The sequence below is a fragment of the Indicator indicator genome, chromosome 14 (genome assembly GCF_027791375.1).
Source record: "Indicator indicator isolate 239-I01 chromosome 14, UM_Iind_1.1, whole genome shotgun sequence".
Classification (NCBI taxonomy): Eukaryota; Metazoa; Chordata; class Aves; order Piciformes; family Indicatoridae; genus Indicator; species Indicator indicator.
This window is the reverse complement of record NC_072023.1, coordinates 3,118,480-3,141,510: the sequence shown is the minus strand read 5'-3', so window position 1 is coordinate 3,141,510 and position 23,031 is coordinate 3,118,480. Positions and strand designations below refer to the sequence as shown.

Below are 23,031 nucleotides of genomic sequence, written 5' to 3'. Positions count from 1 at the left end.
ATCTTTTTTGTTTGTTTTTTTGCAACAGTAGTGGAGCTAGAGGGTGAATGTTCACTGTGGATCAACGTGAGATTTAGCATTTCTAGAACAGTCATACTTGAAAGGCCAGAAAAGAACAAGTAATGATGAGACACTAATGAGTAAAGGACTTAAAGGTTTAACCAGAAAAATGAAGTGCATTAACAAATTTAGGAAGGCATTGGCTGCAGCTAACAAAAGGAGGTTTCCATTTTAAGTAGGATTTCAGCTTTTTTGTTACAGAGGAAAAGATCTTCCATAAAATTGAAGCACTCTGTTTCTAAAGAGATTTTTTTTGGGGAGGGGGGTTTAAGGACCTGCAAGTGAATCAGTTTGCTTCATTAGGAGGTAGCTTTAAAGAATGTATTTCTTAAGCAACTTGGCAGATGTGGTCAAGGTAGGTTCTTTTTTTTTTTTTTTTCTTTCCCTAGTTGTCTATGATTGAAATTCCTGCATCAGCAGAGACAGTTCTGTGGCAGCTGCCTGTTTGGAGCTGCAGTCAGTGAGTCTGAAGTCGCTGGGCACTTCTCTGGCATCCTGTTTGTGCAGTTCAGTGTTCTGCCTCCTCTCTGGCAGCATCAGGCACCACAGGCTTGGTTTCATTGTCCTCAGAGGCTCTAGGGAGTGTTGACCTTTGTGGGAGAAGAGCTCAGCCATGACAAAAATCAAGCTAAAAAGGGATGACTTCCACTATTAGGTGTGGCAACCTTTGCTTGAAGATGAGTGATCAGTCAAGGAGAAATGGCCTGCAAGTTGTGGCTCAGTAATTATTTGTAGAAGGCACCCAGTGCATCCCATCTACCCCCAGGTGGGAGTACCAAGGTGTGTGCAGAGGTGTGGAATAAGGTGGGCTTGGGGACAGGAAAGAGGCAGGTAGTGATGAGGTTGCAAGCACATGGAGGTGAAGGTTGAAGGGGAGAGAGAGAGCAGGTGGAGGACAGGGGTTTGCAGGACAGGAAAGCGTGGGAGGCTGAAGGGGCAAACCAGCTGCTCAGCAATGCTCCAGCGGAATGTGCATCTCAACACAGCTGTGTTATTTTTGTGCTGCTTTACCACAGCATTAAGTAGGCAGAGTGTATCCCTGAATTGGGCAATAAAAGTTAAAATAAACAGTTATGAAAGAATCACCACTCTTTGTATTTGCAAATCATTTGAAAAACTGCAAGGTAGCATTCCTTGGGCTGCTTGCTGCTTGTTTTGTGCATGAGTTTTTCCAGTGCAATAAAGGTACCTTGTTCCTGTTTTGCAGTGTTAAGATGGAATTAAGGTTAAGAGTACATTCAGTTATTGAGGGCAAAATATATGAAAGGTAATGCTGTAAATATCCCCAAGCCTTAAGTATTGTAAACCCAGGAAATACCTGGAATTAAGGTCAGGCTTGAATCCAAACAAATGAGGGTATAGAAATGCACAGCTAGAGACATAGTGGCACTAAATTAAAGTGGGAATCAGAATCATGGAAATGGTTTGGGTTGGAAGGGTTCTTAAAGGTCATCTAGTTTCAACCCCCTGCCTTGGGCAGAACTTACCTTGTCTGTGTCCACATGTGGCAATAGAGATGTGATCATTTTCTCAGGTCACTAAACAGGCAGAGTTGAAATAATTTCTCCATCTTGTTAGCAAATTTCACTATTTACCTTTTTCTCCTTTTGGCTTTGAAACAAATGCAACATTTCTATGAACTTCTTCAAATTTTAGAGAGAAACTTAAATGGTTTCTACAGATTATTGTTTTTTTTCTTTTTTTTTCATTACAGAGACCGGGCTGTTAAAAATGTAATGCTGCTGATGGGCCTAGGTGTGGGTCAGCAATGTGCATCTCTTTCACTGACATCCATGTCAGACCAGTTGAAGGCATGGACAAGATAAGAAGCATAGATTATAAAACATAAAGGAAGCACTGTACATGTGTTTAGCTGAGGGCTGTATTGGAAAGGAAGCTCTGGCTGCACAGGCAGGGGGGTTCTGAAAAGGAGAAAAGGCAAGGAAATGAGGTCTGGGGGGCTCTGAGGGACTGGAGCTTTGTGTCTCCCCTTAAGCTTGGGGGAGGGAGTGTTGATCTGCTGAAGGGTTGGAGGCTATGCAATAGGATTTGGCCAGGCTGGATCAATGGGGTGAGGCCAATGAGATGAGGGTCAACAAGGCCAAGTGCTGGATCCTGCACTTGGGTCACAACAACCCCATGAAGGCTCCAGGCTTAGGGCAGAGTGGCTGGAAACTGCCCAGCAAAAAAAGATTTCGGGGTGTTGGTCGACAGCAGCTGAAGATGAGCCAGGGTGTGTCCAGGTGGGCAAGAAGACCACCAGCACCCTGGCTTGGATCAGGAATAGTGTGGCCTGCAGGAGCAGGAAAGGGCTTGTCCTTCTGTATTGGGTACTGGTGAGGACACACCTTGAGTACTTCGTTCAGTTTTGGGCCCCTCACTCCAAGAAGGACATTGAGGGGCTGGAGTGGGTAATGAAGATGGTGAAGGGTCTCGAGAACAAGAGAAGGGGCTGAGGGACCTGGGGTTGCTCAGCCTGGAGAAAATGAGGCTGAGGGAAGACCTTCTGGCTCTCTACAACTCCCAGAAATGAGGTTGGAGCCAGGTGGGGGTCGGTCTCTTCTCCTAAGGAACAAGTGATAGAACAAGAGGAAGTGTCCTTGAGTTGTTCCAGGGGTGGTTTAGGATGGGCATGAGAAGAACCTTTTTAAAAGGGTCCTCAGAGACTGGCACAGGCTGCCCATGGAGGTGGCTGAATCCCCATCCCTGCAGGTGTTTCAAAGCCACAGAGATGTGGTGCTGAGGGGCACGATTTAGCCCCAGCCTTGGTACAGCTTGATAATCTGAAAGGTCTTTTCCCACCAAAAAGATGCCATGATGCAGGTAGACAGATGAGCTTTGTCATTCATGCCAGGCTGTAGCCTTTCCATCTGGGGAGTTGAGCTGCACAGAAATCCCACTCTCATTCTAGGCCGCCATGGGGATTCACGTTGTCAGAACTAGGATTAGAGCTTAGCCATTCTGGATGGTTTTAATCTTTTGTGTGTGATTTTTTTTTTTTCAGTGAGCTGTGCTGTGCCTCTCTTGTTAGCTGAAAGATGGATGGCAGTGGAATACCATGTCCATTAGAATTTTCCATGATTTTCATCTCCAGTCCCTTCACTCCTGTAAACTCAGTGATTTTGGAGCCAGCACTAGCTGAGTGCACTCACATGCTCCTACTTAACAGTTGTCAAGAACTGCTCCATTTATTGCCCTGGCTGCATTCTCTAGAACCCCTTCAGAAGCAGGCCTGCCTGAGCAGATTGCTTTTATGGTCCTCCTAATGAAATGCAACTTTTGTTCAGCTCAGATGCCACACCTTGGAACACCTTTTCCCCAGACAGCTGTGAAGTTCCCTCATTTCTTGCCAGTGGGATCTTCTTGACTGATGGAATCACTGCGGATTGCAGATGGGGGACAATGCTCCTCCCTGCCCCCCCTCCAGCTTGCTCCTGTTGAGCACTTCCCTCCAGCCCTGCACACTGGTGTCAGTGCTGCCTGCTCCTCCTCTCACACCCTGAGGTTGCTTTTTCAGACTTTTTTTGCCATTTTCCATGCCCTTTTCCTTAACTTGCAGGAGGAGCAAGCTGGCCTGGAGCTGTGTTAGGGATAATTTTGCCCAGGGAGGTGGTGGAGTCACCATCCCTGGGGGTGTTTAAGAAATGTGTGGCCATGGCACTTTGGGACATGGTTTAATGGCCATGGTGGTATTGAGTTCATGGTTGCACTCTGATCTTAGAGGTCTTTCCCAGTCCATTTGCAGTTCTTGCAGAGTGAACACAGACTGATGGGGAACTGTGAAGAAAGCAACCCAGCATCTCCTAAGCTCTTCTCTTCTAGGCTGCTTTTCTATAAATACCTCCCAAACCCAAGGCAGGCAAATCATGCTCCTTGTTCCAGAGTCCTGCCTGAGGTTCAGTCTCCTTTTTTTCATTTAAATAACCTCACACTCCTCCTCACTAACTCTGTCAGTCTCTTTGCCCTCCAGAAATAGAGTTGTGCTCCATCTGTGCAGGCAGGGCACCCACATATTTATGGGTGAGAGCAGTGGGAGCCTAAAAGGGATTTTAAAAGTTGTTTTCTGGTAGCTTCACAGAGGTTTGGTCAAATCTGAGTGGCTGATGTTTGTTTATCCTACAGCCCATAGAGACAGGCTGGAGATCAGAAGGGAACAGCAGTGCCCTTACATTGCACTTACTGTGTCTTCCCTGAATCCAGTTGGTGGTCATGCCAGCTTCTGAAGATGCTTCCTGTAGGCACAAGATCACTCAGCTTCTTCAGCTAGAGACTTCTTCTGTTCAAATGAAATGCTGTAGCCTGTTTTGAAGGACCATCTCCCCTTCAAACACTCATCTTGTTGACAGTTCATTACTTCTTTCCAGATGGGCAAGTGCCTGTCTGATGAGACAGATTTGACTCAGGCAAAACAAATTGTTCTTTGTTGACATAATGGATGTGTGTCAAATCATCTTTTTCTATTTTCTTTGCTGTCACCCATCACTTTTTTTTTCCCACACCTTGGAATTTTTCTTTACATCTGAAGCCTCTTAGCTCTGCCAGGGCAGAAGATGGGTGCAGTCTCTTGGCAAAGCAAGCCTGTGGCCCTGCTGGTTGGGTGCTAGGCTTTGCTGAACATACAGTACAAAGGTAAACCAAAAATGCTCCACTTGTGCACCCAGGCTGTGGAGTACTGAAAACCTGGTGTGTATTGCTGAAGCATGAATAAAGTGTAGACAAGGATGATCCAAGGGCTGGAGCACCTCTGCTTTGAGGATAGGCTGAGGGAGCTGGGGTTGTTCAGCCTGCAGAAGGCTGGGGGGGAACCTTAGAGCTGCCTTCCAATACCTGAAGGGATCCTACAGGAAGGCTAGAGAGGGACTTTTCATGAGGGTGGCTAGAGACAGGACAAGGGGGAATGGTTTGAAGCTGAGGGAGAGTAGGTATAAAATTTCTTTCTTATCTCCAGTCTAAATCTCCCCTCCTCAAGTTTCAGCCCATTCCCCCTCATCCTATCACTACAAGCCCTTATAAAAAAAGTTTCTCTCCAGCTTTCATGTAGCCCCTTTCAGCTACTGGAAGGCTACTCTAAGGTCTCCCTGGAGCCTTCTCTTCTCCAGGCTGAAAAGCCCAACCTAAGTCATTCTCTGACTGATTTATCTGCACTTCCCTAGTCAATCCCATCCATTACAAGCTCCCTTCTCTTCCAGCCTATCCTGATTTTACATCAGATAAAATTTCCCTTCACACATCAGTTCTGCACAGGTTCTTCTGCTTTTGACTCCATGGGGTGGTACTCCTTGGAGCTCTTAAAAAGGCTGAATCAAGCAAGTGACCTCCCATGTGTTCCATTCGTTCTCCTTAGGTCTTGCATGTGCTTGCTGTGTTTGTCAGCACTGGTGCTTCACACAGATCCTGCAGGCTTCCATCCCATTCCCAGCGAAACCGGGGAGTCATTTGTGGTTGTGCAACCCAGGAGCCTGAGGGAAAATAAAACACCCTGCTGTCTTCTGTCAGCCTCCCTCCACCCCAAAAATGGCTTTTCAACATCAGAACTGCATTAGTAAAATGTTTATTTAGCACCTTTCAGGTTGAAGGATCCAAGAGCACTTTACAATGAACTACACACATCATCACTGAAACGCAGCCAGGCAGAAGATCAGCGGACAACTCGCTGCATACATTTCCAAGAGAACAGACTTCTGGCCAGCTGCTTGGCCAGAAAGCAAAGTAGAAGCTCCCATGTGACCTGTAGCAAACAGGATTCTGATTTGGGTTTGGGTTTTTTTTTTTTTTGGAAGGTCTCATCTGAAAAACCTACATAGTGAAGCTGCATTCAACCCAGTCAGCCACCTCAGAAACACTGAAGATTTGCATCGGCTCTGCCAAGATCAGACTCTGTGGTGCCAGGGAGTCTAGCCCAATCCTCACCTGGCATTTAGATGACTAAGGCATCACCTCCAGGTAGAGGACATGCCCAGTAAGTTCAAGTTGCAAGTCTCTAGTAGTACAGTGCTGGTTTTTAATCCAGAATTCAGGTGGTTAGACACAAACATCCCACATGTGCAGCCTGCCTCTGCAGGAGCACCATGCCCTCAGCTACAGTCCTCTAACTTCTCCAGCTTTGGGGGGAAAGGTAATGTGACCTTCTGAGCTTTAGTAGCTAGAAAAATCTTTCCAGGGAAATAGTAGAAGGCACTTGGCACGACTGAACAAAGCACCTGGAAATTCTCTCTCAGGAATGATCCTCCTTCCCTGGGACGACAGAGATTACCTGCAGTGTTTTTCTGGTTTGTTGTTTTTGTTTTTTTTTTTTTCCCCAGCTGTCATATTGACAGATCCTGAGAAATATTAGGCCAAAGAAATTCTGAGCAACATCTCCTTTCCTCCAGAAGGGTTCTGAAATGCTGGAAAGGTCTTATGAATACTAACACACAGCCCAGTTCTCCTCCCTTGCTGCAACTCAACAGAGGATCTCAGGGCTCAACGTGGCTCTGTTACTCCCTACCAATGCATCTCCTGCATTTCACTTCAGCAAAGAAAAACTCATAAGGCTATTTTGATACAATTGGAAAGCACTTAATACAAAGTAGTTACATGAATAATGCTGCATCATATTGGGCTATCCATGGAGGAAAGACTGAAATACTACCATAGGGCTGTTCAATACTAGGGGGTTGGGTTGTTTTTTTTTTTTTTTTTCTGTCCTTTCAACTCTTAATACTAGAAAATATATAAATCATTTACATGACATTATGCAAAAGAAGGCACAGCCGGTTGGTTATAGTTTCCACAAGCACAATGCATAAATGCAAGGGGGAGAGAGGGGGAAAAATCCCCCCAAAACAAACAAAAAGATTAAAAAAAAAAACAAACAAAACAAAAACAAACAGAAGTTTCACATCCTTATTAGATACATTGTTGCAATCCATTAAGTACTTCATCAACAACAGAAGTGTTCAACACTTGAGAGCTATGATATTTAAAAACAATTATAATTCATTTAATGCAAAACAGCTTTATATATATTTTTATATATAAACACTGTTTAAAAAATTATGAAATGCTAACATAATAATAAAAAAATAATAATAATAATAAAAAAAGTAGATTATCCAGGTAATGAAAAAAGTGCAAACCAAAAAGTAAGAAGAGGGTTTCACAATGTCCTTCTCATGACACAGGAAAGAATGAAGTGTTAAATCCACCAACAAGTCCTTGGTGTGGGAGGAGGCATCATCAGGACTTCTGAGCATTTGGAGAAAGCAGGACTGGAGAAGAGGCTCCATCCAGACTGGGGAGTGGTACTGGTATGTGGCCATTTAGCAGAGTTGGAAACTGTAAGAGGCCAAAAGGTGCAAAAGTTACTCTTTGTCTGGAAGCCTGCAGCCCAGAGGCAGCAGCAGCAGTGTTTAGCATTAGCAACCCACTCCTGGTGGTTTTTGAGGCTTGGCATTTCTATACAGGAAGATACACACCAAATGCCTGCAGCAGGCAGCAGGAGTGGCAAGTGGAGGGGCAAACCTGGGTAATTTCTCTGCATCACAGAATGGTAGGGGTTGGAAGGGACCTCTGGAGATCATCCACTCCAACCCCCCTGCCAAAGCTGGACCTAGGGCAGGGCACACAGGAACACATCCAGGTAGGTTTTTAAAAGTCTCCACAACCTCTCTGGGCAGCCTGCTCCAGGGCTCCAGCACCCTCACACCAAAGAATTTTCTCCTCATGTTGAGATGGAACCTCCTGTGTTTCAGCTCGTGCCCCTTGTTCCTTGTCCCATCACTGGGCACCACCAAAACAGCCTGGCACCTTGATGCTGACACCCACCCCTCAGATCCTTATAAACATTGACCAGCTCCCCTCTCAGCCCTCTCTTCTCCAGACTGACCAGCCCAGGTGTCTCAGACCTCAGGGATGTGTGCCTTTGTTCCTGGCTGTTGGTGCCAGCCCTCTGCAGCACACTGCCGAGCTGTGCTGCTCAGCTTTGAAGGCAGGGATCATTAACTCACATCCTAGTGGAAAAGGAATCCTGTTCTAAGGAGATTACAAGCACATGTTGAGGTTGGTTACCCCACAGCTGCCTGCTGAAGGCCTGATCTGATAAGGGACAAAAATCCAGGACGTGGAGTCAGGAGCTCTGTGCCTCAGCTCTGTCTCTCTCCAGCCAGCAGAAACCCAGCATGGCTCATGGACCAGGCCCGGGGGCCAGATCAGTATCTACCACTGGGATAATTCCCCCCTCATGCTGCAGCAAGCTCATTCCACCCACTTGCTTGGCTTTTTCTTAGGTCAGCTGTTAGGGACGAGTCAATACATGTCACTGCAGGCTACTTACAGCCAGGCTGCTGCCAGGAACTGGGAATCCACAGCTGCCCTAAGCCTGCAGCTCCACTTTCCCTTCTGCAAAGCTCCTTCCTGCTTAGCTTTTACGAAGGGCAGATGAAAAGCCAGGATGTTAATTACTATTTGTAGAGTGAAAAAATTTTTTGGAAGCAGAATGGATGGCAAACATTGCTCTGCAGTGTTCACTTTCCCAGGCTGAAGACATTGTTATGTGAACTTTGATATCAAATATGCCAGCTTGGAAGGGGACCCCAAGGATCATCTGGTCCAACCTTTCCAGGTGATAGTGGAGTTGCAATGAGCGGGCCCAGCACCCTGCCAAGCTGTCTTAAAACTGTCCAGTGAGGGGAATCCACCACATCCCCTGGGAGATGATTCCAATATCTGGGGAAAAGTCTTCTTCTGGAATCCAATGGGAATCTTCCCCAGCAGTAACTTGTCCCCATCACCCCTTGTCTTCTCCATGTGACTCCTGGTAAAAAGGGAGTCTCCACGCTCCTGGAGCCACCCTTTATGTGCTGGTCCATGGCAATAAGGTCTCCCCTAAGCCTTCTCCAGGCTGAACACCCCCAGCTCTCTCAGCCATTCCTCACATGGCAGGGCTGCCAGGCCTCTGATAATTTTCATGGCCCTTCTCTGGACACTTTCCAGCCTGTCTGCATCTTTTTTTGCACAGTGGGGACCAAAACTACTGCATGCAGCTGTGTCCAGCACTGCCAGAACAAGCTACTCCTGGTCCAGTAAAGGAGGAACTTTATTGTAGACTTGGCCTGGGCTTAGTGGGACCGTGGGCATGGACACAGCTCCCATCCTGGTCCTTGTACTGTACAAAGATTAGTACAAAAGATCTGTGGGCAGAGCCAAGCATAGTGAAAAGCAGCACACACCTGAAAGAAAAGAGAAATGGAACCTGACTGCTCCCCCATGCACACCAGTAGGCAGAGCACTAGAGCTGAAGCCCAGCCTTGCAGTCTCCATGAAGGTTCAGAGACTAAACCCTGCTAGTGCTGGCCCTCCACAGCAGTCAGGGAGTTTATTCCAGGGGTGTTCCTGCATTCTTCAGCTGCTCAGATGGCCATCAGCTTCGTGTGCTTCTTGCCAAGCAGCTGATCAGGATCATTTCTTCCATGATTCACTGAATCAGCTGTTTTGCAGCAGCTACAGCTGGAGCTGCTAATCCCATCCCCACCATCCTCCTCCTAACCCTGGAGGCTGCAGCTGAGTGCTGTGGCCATCACAGTTCACTTATAACTTTTGTATTTATCACAGCTCTATAAAACTTGGAGATTTTTTCCACTCCCAGAACCCATGAGAGAGAGGAGACAGCACTACCTTTTTATGCTCTTACACAGGCAGAGGTCATGCTCAGAGGTACAAAGCAGCTTGGGTGAGGCCAGGTGGTTAATTTGCAGGAGAAATGGACATGGAGCCTTCAGGTTCAGAGTGCCCTTATTGTGAATCATGTCAGGGTTGGAAGGGACCTCAAGGATCATCCAGTTCCAACCCCCCTGCCATGGGCAGGGACACCTCACACTACAGCAGGTTGCTCACAGCCACATCCAGCCTGGCCTTAAACACCTCCAGGGATGAAGCTTCCACCACCTCCCTGGGCAACCTGTGCCAGTGTCTCACCACCCTCATGGGGAAGAATTTCTTCCTAACATCCAATCTGAATCTCCCCACTTCTAGTTTTGCTCCATTCCCCCTAGTCCTATCACTACCTGACACCCTAAAAAGTCCCTCCCCAGCTTTCTTGTGGCCCCCTTCAGATACTGGAAGGCCAAATTAAGGTGGAGCCTTCTCTTCTCCAGACTGAACAGCCCCAGATACAGAATACAGAAGCCAAACCTACACTCACCTCCTGTGTGAGACCCAAACTGGTCTTGTTTTGTCCAGAGTTCATGTGCTACTGCTCTCCTGGCTGGTTCCTGACTGGTCTGCACTCTCTTCCTGAAGCTCTGAGGGCTCAAGTCACCTACTTTTAGTGGGCTCCACTATTTATTTCTGTTTCCTTCATACAACATGTGTGTGCTTGCTGCAGCAGACATTGCCCTGTAGGGTCTAACTGTTCTGCCAAGGAGAAGAGGATAGAAGCAGGCAGGCTTTAAAGTGCCTGCTCACTCCAGTGTTTGCTTTACCCGTTTGGAAAGCTCCAGACTGATGTGAGGAAGTGCTCCCCTGATGTCTCTTCCCACCTGTGTGCTTTCACAAATGAAATCTGGACATTGGAAAGACCTACCTGGAACAGAGTGTTTGGTCCCTGCAGCCTGGCAGGACTCAGGGGAGCAACAGGGCTGAGGCTGCTCCAGAAATGAATGCTAGATAGCAGCGGGCTTGGGGTCAGCAATAATCCATTTGGGGTCTGCAAGACAAAAAAAAAAAACAACAAACCAACACCCCATGATGCATGCCTCAGGATTTACAGCTCCATAGCAGAGGTCACAACCCTCTGAAGTCTTAAACTTCACCTACTGGCTCCTTTTCCCAGTGCACCCAAACAGACATCCAGCAACTGCCCATCCAGCCCCATCCTGACTCCACAGCGGTCAGTACTGGAACCCTGCACAGGGACTGTTGCTTCAGAATGCAAACTGATTTCATTTCTGTTGCCATTTGCTCAAGGAGAAGCAGAGTTATTGTTTATCTGAACCATGCTCATGCAACTGTGACATACCACAGGTGCCCCAAGGTCTGGACACACAGCCTGGGCTCCTGCAGAAGGCTTTGCTACCTTTGGAAGGGCAGCAATGGCTTGAACTGACAGCAGCTTTTGCTTGGGAAGGCAAAAGAGCCACTCCAGCCTTTGAAACTGACTCCTCTGATGGCACCTGTTCAAAATGGAAGTTTCAAGAACCTGGCAGCACACAGGCTGATGCTGCAAGAGGCAGGGTGAAGAGTACAACTAATGGGCTTGAAAAGAACCAAAGTGGAGAGAAGGAAGAATCCATGGCTTTTACCAGCTTGGAGATGATTGGAACAGGCTGCCCAGGGAGGTAGTGGAGTCACTGTCCCTGGAGGTGCTCAAGAATCCTGTGGCCATGGAACTTCAGGACATGGTTTAATGGTGTTAGGTTGATGGCTGGACTTGGTGATCTTAAAGGTGTCTTCCAGCCAAAACAATTCTATGATTCCTTCCAGTGCCATGGCACAGGATTGCTGAGATGCTCTCAGCACAATGGGAGGAAAGGCAGAGTTCAAGCACATGCCAAGTATCCATTCAAAGGAAGAATCCCATGCATTATTCTGCATCCAGAGGAACTTGTATCTTTCAAAAGAAAAGAACATGAAACTGAGGTGACAGTTTTGGACAAAACATTTGGCACAATGAGTTAATCTCACAAGCAATCTTGCTGCCAGTTGTCAAAATCAACCCTAGTTAGCAGAGCAGTTAATGGAATCTGAGTACACACTTACAAGTGAGCACTTCTCACTGTGTAGGACAAGGGCCCCAGTGCTCTCCTGAACTGCAGCATCAGTTTGTCCAGAGTTTGAAATATGTAAAGAGAAGACAAGACAGGAAACAAGAAAGTATGGGCACTTGCAGCCCAGAAGGTCAGTGGCATCCTGGGCTGCATCAGAAGAAGAGTGGCCAGCAGGTCCAGAGAGGGGATTCTGCCACTCTGCTCTGCTCTGCTCTGCTGAGACCTCACCTGGAGTACTGTGTCCAGCTCTAGGGCCCCTAACACAAGACATGGACCTGATGGAGCAGGTCCACAGGAGGCCACATCAGAGGGCTTGAGGACATCTCCTGCAAAGACAGACTGAAAGAGTTGGGGCTGTTCAGCCTGGAGAAGAGAAGGCTCTGGGGAGATCTTATAGCAGCATTCCAGTACCTGAAGGGGACCTACAGGAGAGCTGGGGAGGGACTCTTTAGAAGGGCTTGGAGTCATAGGGCAGGGGACAACGATTTTAGATTAGAGCAGAAGAGATTTAGGTTGGACATTGGGAAGAAGTTCTTTAAGGGTAGAGAAATACTGGAACAGGTTGGCCAGAGGTGTGGTTGAGGTGCCATCCCTGGAGACATTCAAGGTCAGGCTTGATGGAGCCCTGAACAACCTGATCTAGTTGGGAGGTGTCCCTGCTGAGTGCAGGGGGGTTGGACAAGATGACCTTTGAGAGTCCCCTCTCACCTGCTGCACTCTGTGAGTACCTCCCCCTAGCACCAAGCACATTAGGCATTCTGGTACCTGCTGCCTTCCCACCAGGCCAGCAGTACAAACTCCCACATGGGGCAGGTGCAGCCAGGGAGCTCTCCTAACAGCTGCTTGCACCACAGGCTGTCACATCATGGTGCCAGGGCTGTGGTGAGCAGGCACCACAGGTGATGTGGATTTGCAAATATGAGGGAGATGGGGTTTGCAAAGAGGTGCCTGAGGGGCTGGCTGTGGTGAATGAGACCTGCTCTGACATGCTTGCACTAGGGGGCCCAACAAGGTCAAACAATGAGTGATAACACCAGCAGAAGAGGTGGGAGAGACAAGGCACGGCAAACATTAAGGTCCTCCTAGTGATTCTGTCCCAGGATGGCTGAAAGGCAGCTTGGCTGCTCCTGCAGGGGATGGTTGCTCTAAGGAATTTCAAAGTGGGGTTCATGGAGAAATACAAAGGGAAAGGACACTGTCAGCTCCCTTTAGGCTGAAGAAGGTAGATCGGAAACACCAAATCTCATGAAAAAAAACCACAAAACACCACAGTTATGTGGTACTGCATCCAGTTCTGGAGTCCCTATTACAAGAGGGATATGGACATGCTGGAAGGTGTCCAGAGAAGGGCCACCAGGATGAGCAGAGGGCTGGAGCACCTCTCCTATGAGGACAGACTGAAGGAGTTGGGGCTGTTCAGTCTGGAGAAGGGAAGGCTCTGAGGTGACCTTATTGTGGCCTTCCAGTATCTGAAGGGGGCTCCAAGAAAGCTGGGGAGGGACTTTTTAGGCTATCAGGTAGTGACAGGACTAAGGGGAATGGAATAAAGCTGGAAGTGGGGAGATTCAGGCTGGACATGAGGAAGAAGTTCTTCCCCATGAGAGTGGTGAGAGCCTGGAATGGGTTGTCCAGGGAGGTGGTTGAGGTTCCATGCCTGGAGGTGTTTAAGGCCAGGCTGGATGAGGCTCTGGCCAGCCTGCTGTAGTGTGAGGTGTCCCTGCCCATGGCAGGGGGATTAGAACTGGATGATCCTTGTGGTCCCTTCCAACCCTGACTGATTCTATGATTCTGTGTCCCAAGGAATAATACACCTGAGGCAGTGCTGGAAAGCACAAGATGTTCATGCAGGACACAGCAGGTCTGGTGTCACAGCAGTGCTCATGAGATCAGAGCTTGGATAGATTTGGATGGCAACAGAAAGGGCAGAGTGGGTGCAGGCCTGGCAGGAGGCAGCTTCAATTTTGATCTCAGCAAGTGACAGCTCTTGTCAAGACACCTAAGAAAATACACTTGACAAGCAGGCACTTGTGAACAGCTCCTTCACCAACACCCTCTGCCCATGACCACTCAAAACAGCAGTGCCAGTGGGAGCACCTCTCTCATGCTGCACTGCAAGCTGATGCTCCACAAGCAGATCATTATTGATAGGGATTTAGGAGACTGACAGAGGACACACTGAAATAGGTCAGGATAAGAACAGAGAGATCTGCTTACAGAAGAGCCTCCTAACCTTAAACCCAAAGGTATAAGCAGCAAGACCAAACAACATGTGACAAAGGACAGAGTATTGTGCCAGCTGCACAAAGAGCTACAATGATCTTACACCTCAGGTCTTCACTTCTGCTCTAAGAAGCTGCAGATAGCCAGAACTGAAAATGCAGTTCTTGAAAGGATCTTTTGGAAATTATGAAGAAAACTTGGAGGTGTTTATTCCTACTTTAGACAGAGCCAGGGCAAGTCTTCAGAGAGAGAGAGGAGATTTGAAACTAAGCTGTCCTCCCCTCGTCTCTGGGAATGTGTTAACGTGCTAACAGCAGCGCTAGGCAAAAGCTCAGGTCCTCTGCTGACAGAGCTCTAATGTCTGCAATCTTATTCTGACAGGATGAGAGGGAATGGATTGAAGCTTGAGGAGGGCAGATTTAGACTGGAGATTAAGGAAGAAATTCTTTGCAGTGAGGGTGGTGAGACACTGGAACAGGTTGCCCAGGGAGGTTGTGGATGTCCCCTCCTTGGAGGTGTTCAAGACCAGGCTGGATGAAGCCTTGAGCAACCAGGGCTGGTGGGAGGTGTCCCTGCCCATGGCAGGGGGTTTGGAACTGGATGATCTTGAAGGTCCCTTCCAACCCAAACCATTCTACAATTCTACGAAGTTCTGCCAGAACCAAGAGCCAGCCAGAGCAAGCCTCCAAATCTGTTACTATTTAATGCAGGAAGAGCACAAACCCTCCCAGGCTCACTCTCAGCATCACCACCAGGGGTATCCTAAGTATAAACACCACCACAGCACAGCCTAGCCTTGGACTACTAGAGGAAATTGATAGGTCACCTCATTTGCTGCCCTTGAGCAGCCATTCATCTGGTATGAGATGTGGAACCCAGTGAGAAAACCCTGCATGGAAAATGTTGTCCTGAGCTCAGCGCAGAACAGTTTAAATAGAAGTTAATCCACTGCACAGAGAGGATGATGCTGATGCTCCTGGCTCCTCTGCCAAAGAACAGGTGTAAATACAACCTTGTCACTTCTGGCTGTCAGAAAGCAGACAAGTTGCCACCTGTATGCTGCTTCCCAAGCTGTTAGGCTGCTGCTGGAGCCTGGTTGGTGTAGTATTTGGATGCCACACAGACCAGGCACGTGCTGGCTGCAGGCTCACTGCTCTGTCTGGAGGCAAGCAGCACGTTGTACCTGTTACAAATGCTGCAGCAGGGGCCTGAAGGAAAGAATGAGCCCAAATTTTATCTTCACATTGGCCAAGGGAGAGCCAACAAAAATAACAAGCATGAAGTAATCTGTAAAGAAGGAGGTACTGAACAAAATCTGAGTCTCTCTCTCTGCAGCTGACCATGTTCAGGCCTCTGCTACCTGTCCCTCTTCCCCATATATTTTCTCTCCTGTCAGGTGATGACAGACCCATGGAGCTAACCAGGGTTAGCTCCCAGGAGAAGCAGCCAGGAGAAGACCTGGCTAAAGCCAAATCCCAGGAGACAGGCAGGTCTCACCTGTGCAGTGAAGAAAGCTGGAGTCAAGGATCCCGAAGGAAGCGCAGGGCTGTTGAGGGCGATGGAACCGATGTCAGTGCTGGAGAGAACCATCGGTGGGGCAGAGATTTCCAAGCCTTTGGGTTTTTTAGCCTTTGGGGGAAGAGATGGAGATTTTGCCTTGGAGCCCGAGGAGAGGTTCAGAGGCTCCAGGGAATCTGAATCGTGGCAAGTGGACTCGAAGAAGAGGCTCCTGTGTTCTGCAGGGAGGGGTGAGGTGGGAGACAGAGACGGCGACCTGGAGGAAGATGAAGATGGAGATGAAATGCTGGCACTGTTGGGCAGCATTAAGGAAGATATTTTGGCTGACACTGAGGAGCTGAGGAAAGCAGAGGCAGCTGCTGCTTCGGAAGTGGAAGGCAAGGACATCATGGGCCTCATGACTTGTTTGTCTGTTTTGTTTGTCACAAATCTGATAACGGTCCGAACTTCTTCCACTGCAGTGGTCCCTTCTGATTTCTCCTCCAGTTTCTCTGTTTTGATTGGCTTGTAGGGGTCTGGCTGGTTCTGCAGGGAGTTGATAGTGAAGGAGGAGTAGAGGCCAGAGTGGATGTACTCGTTGCGGCTGGTGCTTTTCAGCGCTGCCAAGCTGTGCTTGTGCTGCTCCCTGCCCTCCGGAGCCATCTTACAGTCGCTGTCCTGCAGCAAAAGGCTCTCCCTGCTGATCTCCACAGCGTGGGGATCCATTTTGAGGATCTCAGGGAAGGAGACAAACTTGTACACAAACTTCTGCCCGATCACTTTCTTGATGATATTCTGCAAAAGACAAGAGCAGGTGCTGGGGAGATCAGCGTTTCAGAGGCATGGAGTACAACAGGCACGAGGGGGCTCGCACAGGGAGGGGGCATTGTTCCCTCCTCAAGCTGAGGTCATTCCAGTGGGGCTCCTAACACTACTTCATCCTTGGCTCGTTCCTATAGTTCTGCTCAGCCAGGGAGGCTACTCCCTGCTTCTCATGGTGACTAACAAAATCACCATTCCTAGGTGATAAAGACCTGTTGCTGGGCTGTCTTTCATAGAATCATAGAATCGTAGAATCAACCAGGTTGGAAGAGACCTCCAAGATCATCCAGTCCAACCTATCACCCAGCCCTAAGCAATCAACTAGACCATGGCACTAAGTGCTCCATCCAGTCTCCTCTTGAACGTCTGCAGTGATTTCTCCTGCTTCCTCTGAGGTAGCTTGGGAACACTTTCTTTCCAATAAAAACCATCCTGCTGCCTTGCCGACTGGAGCCATGCCACCATTTGTGCTTCACAACAATGGTAAAGTCCTTCATTTATGCCTCCCAAAGCTGACAACAAACCTGAGTATGAAATACTCTCAGAATGTTGATTGGAAGAGGCTGCCCAGGGAGTCCCCATCCCTGGAGGTGTTCAAGAAATGTGTGACCATGGCAGTCTGGGACATGGTTTAATGGCCATGGTGCTCTCAGGTTGACAGCTGGACTTGATGATCTTAAAGGTCTCTTCCAACCAAAACAATTCCATGATTCTGTGAAAACCACCTCAGCCTCCCTGTTCCAGTTATCTACCCTCTCTCCCAGCCCATGTGCAGAAGAACTCTGTAGGCTGGCAGCGGCTGTCCTCCTTTCAACAGTCAAGAACTATGTCTGTGAGAAATGCAATCACTCAGAATCACAGAATGGTTTGGGGGGGAAGGGACCTTTCAAGGCCATCTAGTCCAGCTCCCCCTGCAGTAAGCAGGGACATCCCTGCTTGTCTCCTGCTGTGTCCCCTGTCCTATCTCCAGGTTTGTGTTGGGCTCAGGATGCTCACTGGTGCAGGCAGAAGGTTTTCATCAGCCTAAACTGGCTATTGAAATTAATTATTAGGGGAAAATCCCAAACCTCTCAAAGATTTATAGAACTATTGCTTTTTTTTTTTTATCTTCACATCTGCCATCATAACAACGTCAAGGCCAGGCTGGAGGAGGCCTTGAGCAGCTGAGGCTAGTTGTGAGGTGTCCTTGCCCATGGCAAGGAGGTTGGAGTAGATGGTCTCTAAGGTCCTTTCCAACCTAAGCCATTCTATGATTTATGGAAGGCACTGATTCCCTTTCCAGTTCCAGTTCTCTGCCTGCAAGCCCAACTGTGCTGCCTGCACTAACACCATGTGTGGTGTCCCCAGGGACACAAGGTGACAAAGGCACTCATGGCCTGGCCCAGCAAAAAGACTGGAACATTTGCCACCCTAAACCAAGAGAAGACATAATATTTCCTGAGACTTCCCCAGTGATTTCTCCCTTCTTGAAGCCCCTGGTGAAGAGTTTGTCTTTAAGATACCTCTGAAAAGCTCTCTTCAAGAAGCTTCCCTTTAGTGCAGCACATCTGCTGCACTTCCAGCTGCTACTCTGCAGACATTTGCTTTCTTGGACATATGGGTATGGAAATACTGACAATATTCCTAAAAATCTAATTATCTAATTTCTTTTTTTTTTTTTTTTCATTCTATCACAGATTCTGAGAACAGCAGAGGAAACATTTGTTACAGTGATTGAAAATGAAAAAAACAAACACAGAAAAAAGAACACAAACATCATCCCCACTGATATCTGCTGGGTGCTTGCTCTGCTCACACTAAACCATTTTTCTTTGTCACAAAAGCAAGGCTCATTTGGGGAAAGAAGAGTCTGCACTTGGCTATCAGAACCTTTTGTGTCTTCCAGCTGAGCTACTGCACTCTGGAATTCATCTCTCTGAACGTGCTGGCATTTCATTCAGGCACCTTCCTGAATACAAAATTCATCCTACAAAGAACCCTTGGATGCAGCTGTGCTTCACAGGTCAGGAGCTGTGGCACCAAGTGGAGAAAGTTGTTTTGCAAGTTGATAGCAGGGAGCTTGCAGCAAGGGCAAGAATTACATTCAGCAAGCTCACACTAAAGGCACAAACCTGCCTCCTTCAATGATGAACTGCACACAGGTCACAGCAGCACAGAATGGTTGGGGCTGGAAGGGACCTCTGAGGATCATGCAGTCCCACTGCCCTGCCAGAGCAGCATCACCTAAAGCAGATCACACAGGAACACATCCAGGTGGGCCTTGAAAGTCTCCAGAGCTGGAGACTCCACCACCTCTCTGGGCAGCCTGCTCCAGAGCTCTGCCACCCTCAAAGTAAAGCAGTTCCTTCTCATGCCTAGATGGAACTTGCTATGTTCAAGATGTTGTCCTGTCCCTGGGGATCGCTGAGAAGAGGCTGGCCCCACCATCCTAACTCCCACCCCTTAAATACTTGTAATTATAGATTTCCCCACCTACTGGGTCCTGCCTGTCCAATACTGCCCTCCAAAATGCAGTTAGTTAGCCCAGAGGATAGAGTCATAGAACCAACCAGGTTGGAAGAGACCTCCAGGATCATCCAGCCCAACCTATCACCCAGCCCTATCCAATGGCACTAAGTGCCTCATCCAGGCTTCTCCTGAACACCTCCAGGGATGGCGACTCCACCACCTCCCTGGGCAGCACATCCCAATGGGCAATCTCTCTCTCTGTGAAGAACTTCCTCCTAACATCCAGCCTGTATCTCCCCTGGCACAGCTTGAGACTGTGGCCCCTGATCTCAGCCTGCATGAGTTTTAATTCCCATGGCTTTGAGCTTGGCCTAGATTTCCTTTTCCTTCTGGCTGCTGATTAGGTGAACATTGGCTAGATGCACTCTGTCTGCACTCTCAGTATTGCAGGCTGCTTGAAAATGGCAAAACCTCCAAGCTACTCACAGATGAAAAGCAACACCTCTGCTGGATTGTGTTTTCTTCTCCTAATATGTATTTTTACCTTTTCAATAATAGCTCCCCTCTGCTGCTGGCAGTTGGGAGTTATTGTTACACCAAGCACTGGTAACTGAGATCCTGCTTTGGAAAATGTGACTCCTAGCAGAAAAAAAAAGAAAGATTAAATGTGTTTAAGGGTGGCACTTCTACACCAGTGCAGGGGAACACTGCTATAAAAAGCAGCCCAAGGGGCTGGTGAGTTTGTATTTCCTTTCTTATGGATTGAAGCTTGAGAAGGGCAGATTTAGACTGGGTATCAGAAAGAAATCCTTTGCAGTGAGGGTGGGGAGACACTGGAACAGGTTGCTCAGGGGGGTCCTGGATGCTCCCTCCTTGGCCAGGTTGGATGAGGCCTTGAGCAACCTGGGCTAGTGAGAGGTGTCCCTGCCCATGGCAGGGGGGTTGGAACTGGATGATCTCTAAGGTTTCTTCCAACCCAAACCATTCCATGATTCTATGATTCAATGATTATTAAATAGTTAGGTATTAAGCTGGTCTCCCAAGTGTGGCTCTTCTGACTCATGCTTAATGATGGCTGGAGATGAAAAGGATTCAAGTGCAGATCCCTCAAGCACTTTGCAGGGCTCTCATAAATGTGGAGCCTGAGGAAATCTCCATCAGTGTGCAAGAGAAAATAAGGATCCCAATGAATTACCTCTGAAACACCACTGACTTTTCTGAATCTTTTTTGACAAAGAATTGAAGTGAAGGTAAAGAGGAGCTTGGGTTTACCAGCAGCTCAGTGATCTGCCAGAATAATTCTGAGGTGGATGATGGCTCAAAGCACAGAACACAGTGACAGCATCACCACAAGCAGGGGTTTTCCAGCCTCACTTCTGAAAGGGCACAGAAGGCTTCCTTCTGCTGGGGCCTGCATTTGCAGGGAGACTGGAGCACCAGTGAGGACAGCAGCTGCACATTTAGCCTCTTTGGTTATTGTTTGTGTTCTCTAGGTACATTCCCCCCTGGGCAGGCTTGCAACCAGTGCTAGTGGCTGCCAGCTGCAAGGAGCTTTGGGGCTGCACTGCTGGGGGAAAGCCAGTGCTGGGCTAGTGCAGCTGCTGGGGAGGAGAACTGGGCAGGGGCTCCAGTCCAACAGCTTCAACAAAAAGAATCTTGTCAAGGGACAGCACACTCTGACATTTAGAAAGAGGGCAGAGAGCTGGGGATGCCTCTCTTCTCTTAGCTTCTTGACCGTTCCTCACTGGAACACTTCCCCTCCTCTGTCCCCACTCTGTAAAGCAGTGACTCCAGCAAACATGACCACCCCCCAAGGCAAAGAGCTTTGAGAGCTGCTAACAGGAGCTGGGTACAGCAGAGCCCAACATCTGCTTCAGCACCTCAGCAGCTCACACCACATCACTTCAGACACCCACTCTCTGAGCAGCTCCAAACCCAGCCCTACCCAAGTGCTCCCAATGACCAGCTGGAGGGGATGGGTCTCCCCCCTCCTGCCTCCTTCTCCACAGAGCAGCTGGCTGAGGGAGATGCCAAAGGCTTGGTGGCCTGGTTCCCCCTGCAGCTTAAACGTGGTTGGTGTTTCTCTGTGTCAGCTATGCACACACACTACCACTTTTAGAGTAGGTGACCTCAACTACATGTGTCCTCTGGGTTTCTTCTCATTTTTTTTCCTTCCCTCCCTCTCCCCAGTTCTCCTCCGCATTGGTGCAGCTCAGACCTTGGTTCATCTGTCATGTGTTTGTCTTTTATTTTCATCAGCTCTGACTCTTACTCTCTGGTGGAGCCATTTAGAGCTAAGGTATAACTATACTATCAGTGTGCCCTAAGGATTCTCAAACCTGTCAGCTAGCAAGCCTGCAGGAGAGCCTCAGGAAACTGAGCTGGGAAATGGGACCCTGTTCCTAGCTGAGCTTCAGACTAATGAGGGGCCCCAGGGGCATGAACACCAGACAGGGGCTTTATTCCTCCTAGGCAGTGACTTGTAATCAGGGTGCCTGAGAGCTCAGAACGTCTGGCAGAGCAGGATGAACTTGTGTGTAGGGATGTTTCCGCCTGGGAAAGAAGGAGAAGGACCAGAGGTGTAGCAGCTGCTGCACTGAACTCCCATTCCAATGTCTGACAAGTTCCCTGGCTCCAAGAGTACCAAGGGATGCAACATGTAGGACACTTAGGCTATGACTTCCTCACAGGACCCTGGGGAGTGAGCCAGGCTGTCTCCAGCTGTTGGGGACCCTGCAGAGAGAGAGGGCTGCTGGCAGAGGGTACCTGTGGCTGCATGGTTTGCTCCAAAAAAAACAGGATATGTGTCCACATCAGCATGGGCAGGCAGGAGGATTCTGTGAGCATCATGCTCCATGCACTGCTGCTGATCAGACTGTGTGCATGGAGGCTAGAGGTGGTGCACTGGCATCTGGGAGCACAAGGCTCTCATTTAGCTGGAGTTCAGTCTTTCCTAACTCACCTCCACCTGCAAGGCACCTGGCTGGCACCCTTGGCCAGGTTCTCTACTCCCTCTGCTTCAGTTCACTTGGGCACCCTTCCCTCTCACATGAAGTAAGAACTGTTTGTCATCCTCTCAGGGGGTTTTCTGCTGTAGCCATCACCAAATTCTCTTCTCCCCTCTTTCCACAAGGACAGCTCTCAGCAAACACTTTAATGCCATTTCAGACAAGCACTTTCTTGACTTGCAGACATCACTCTTGAAAGGAGCTCCTTCCAATTCTCTGTAAAGCTATTTTCTGATGCTCCTTCAAGTAGTTCCTTGTAACACCTCTCACCTGCACCATTCCACACCACACAGCTGGTACTCCAGCACCATCACACTGCTACTGCTTCACTGCAATATTCTATTTCCCCTGAGGTTACTCAAGAGAAGAGCTTCCCAACAGTAAAATAATTGCTTCCATTATCACTTTCTACCCTGAAGTTCTGTCAGCAGACCAAGCAAGGGACCCTCTCTTCTCAAAGCAATCCTTCCATGCTGCCTCCCATGCTTGGGCATCAAAAATAGGAACTAGCAACCAGGCTACTGGGTCTGACCTGTTATAGGAGGGAAGGGAATGTCACAGGCACTTCAGAATCCTAAAAGATCTGAGCAGCTCTGTCCCCTGCACTCCAAGAAGCACAAAGAAGCCTGTATTGTTGATGTACTATAAATCATGCTGCCAACCCATCTACACAAGCAGGCAGCCATTAACTGCAACTGGAATGATTTATTCTGTCTTTAGAAGGCAGATTGAATAGCACTCACTGAGTAAAGCCTGGGGCCACATACTGCTCAGAGAGGATGCAAAAAATATTGAATGGCTGCTCATCACCACAGTATGTGACTGTGTAATTAAAGATGCAGCATAACTCCTGCAAGCATTAAGGTTACCCAGGGGACTGCCATTCCTGCATTCCCTGATTTCTGAGGGCTTGGTTTCCACAACTGTTTCATCCCCTTGATGTTGGTACCTGCAGGTAATCGCCTGGATTTGCCTCCCTTCCCTCACAAAAGCCACCCAAACCTCACAGGGAAAACCTCATGAGCTTCTCTCTTCTGGTGCCCTCTGGGAACACTCCTGGGGAACTTTTCATAGGATCATGGAATGGTTTGGGTTGGAAGGGACCTTCAAGATCATCCAGTTCCAACCCCCTGCCATGGGCAGGGACACCTCCCACCAGCCCAGGTTGCTCAAGGGCTTCATCCAACCTGACCTTGAACACCTCCAGGCAGGGAGCATCCACAGCCTCCCTG

The 23,031-nt window shown here is 48.5% G+C and overlaps 1 protein-coding gene across 1 annotated transcript in view; it reads right to left on the bottom strand.

The window, feature by feature from the left end:
- Positions 1-7,238: 7,238 nt before the first annotated feature.
- The window catches only part of ELK3 (ETS transcription factor ELK3), a 39,234-nt gene continuing 23,441 nt past the window's right edge, over positions 7,239-23,031 (bottom strand). Inside the window, exons 3-5 of the mRNA XM_054386729.1 lie at positions 15,522-16,316; positions 10,622-10,744; positions 7,239-7,377 (exon numbers count right to left, since the gene is read on the bottom strand). Of these exons, the coding sequence (XP_054242704.1) occupies positions 7,279-7,377; positions 10,622-10,744; positions 15,522-16,316 (1,017 nt within the window). The 3' untranslated portion in view covers positions 7,239-7,278. The remainder of the gene's footprint in view (positions 7,378-10,621; positions 10,745-15,521; positions 16,317-23,031) is intronic.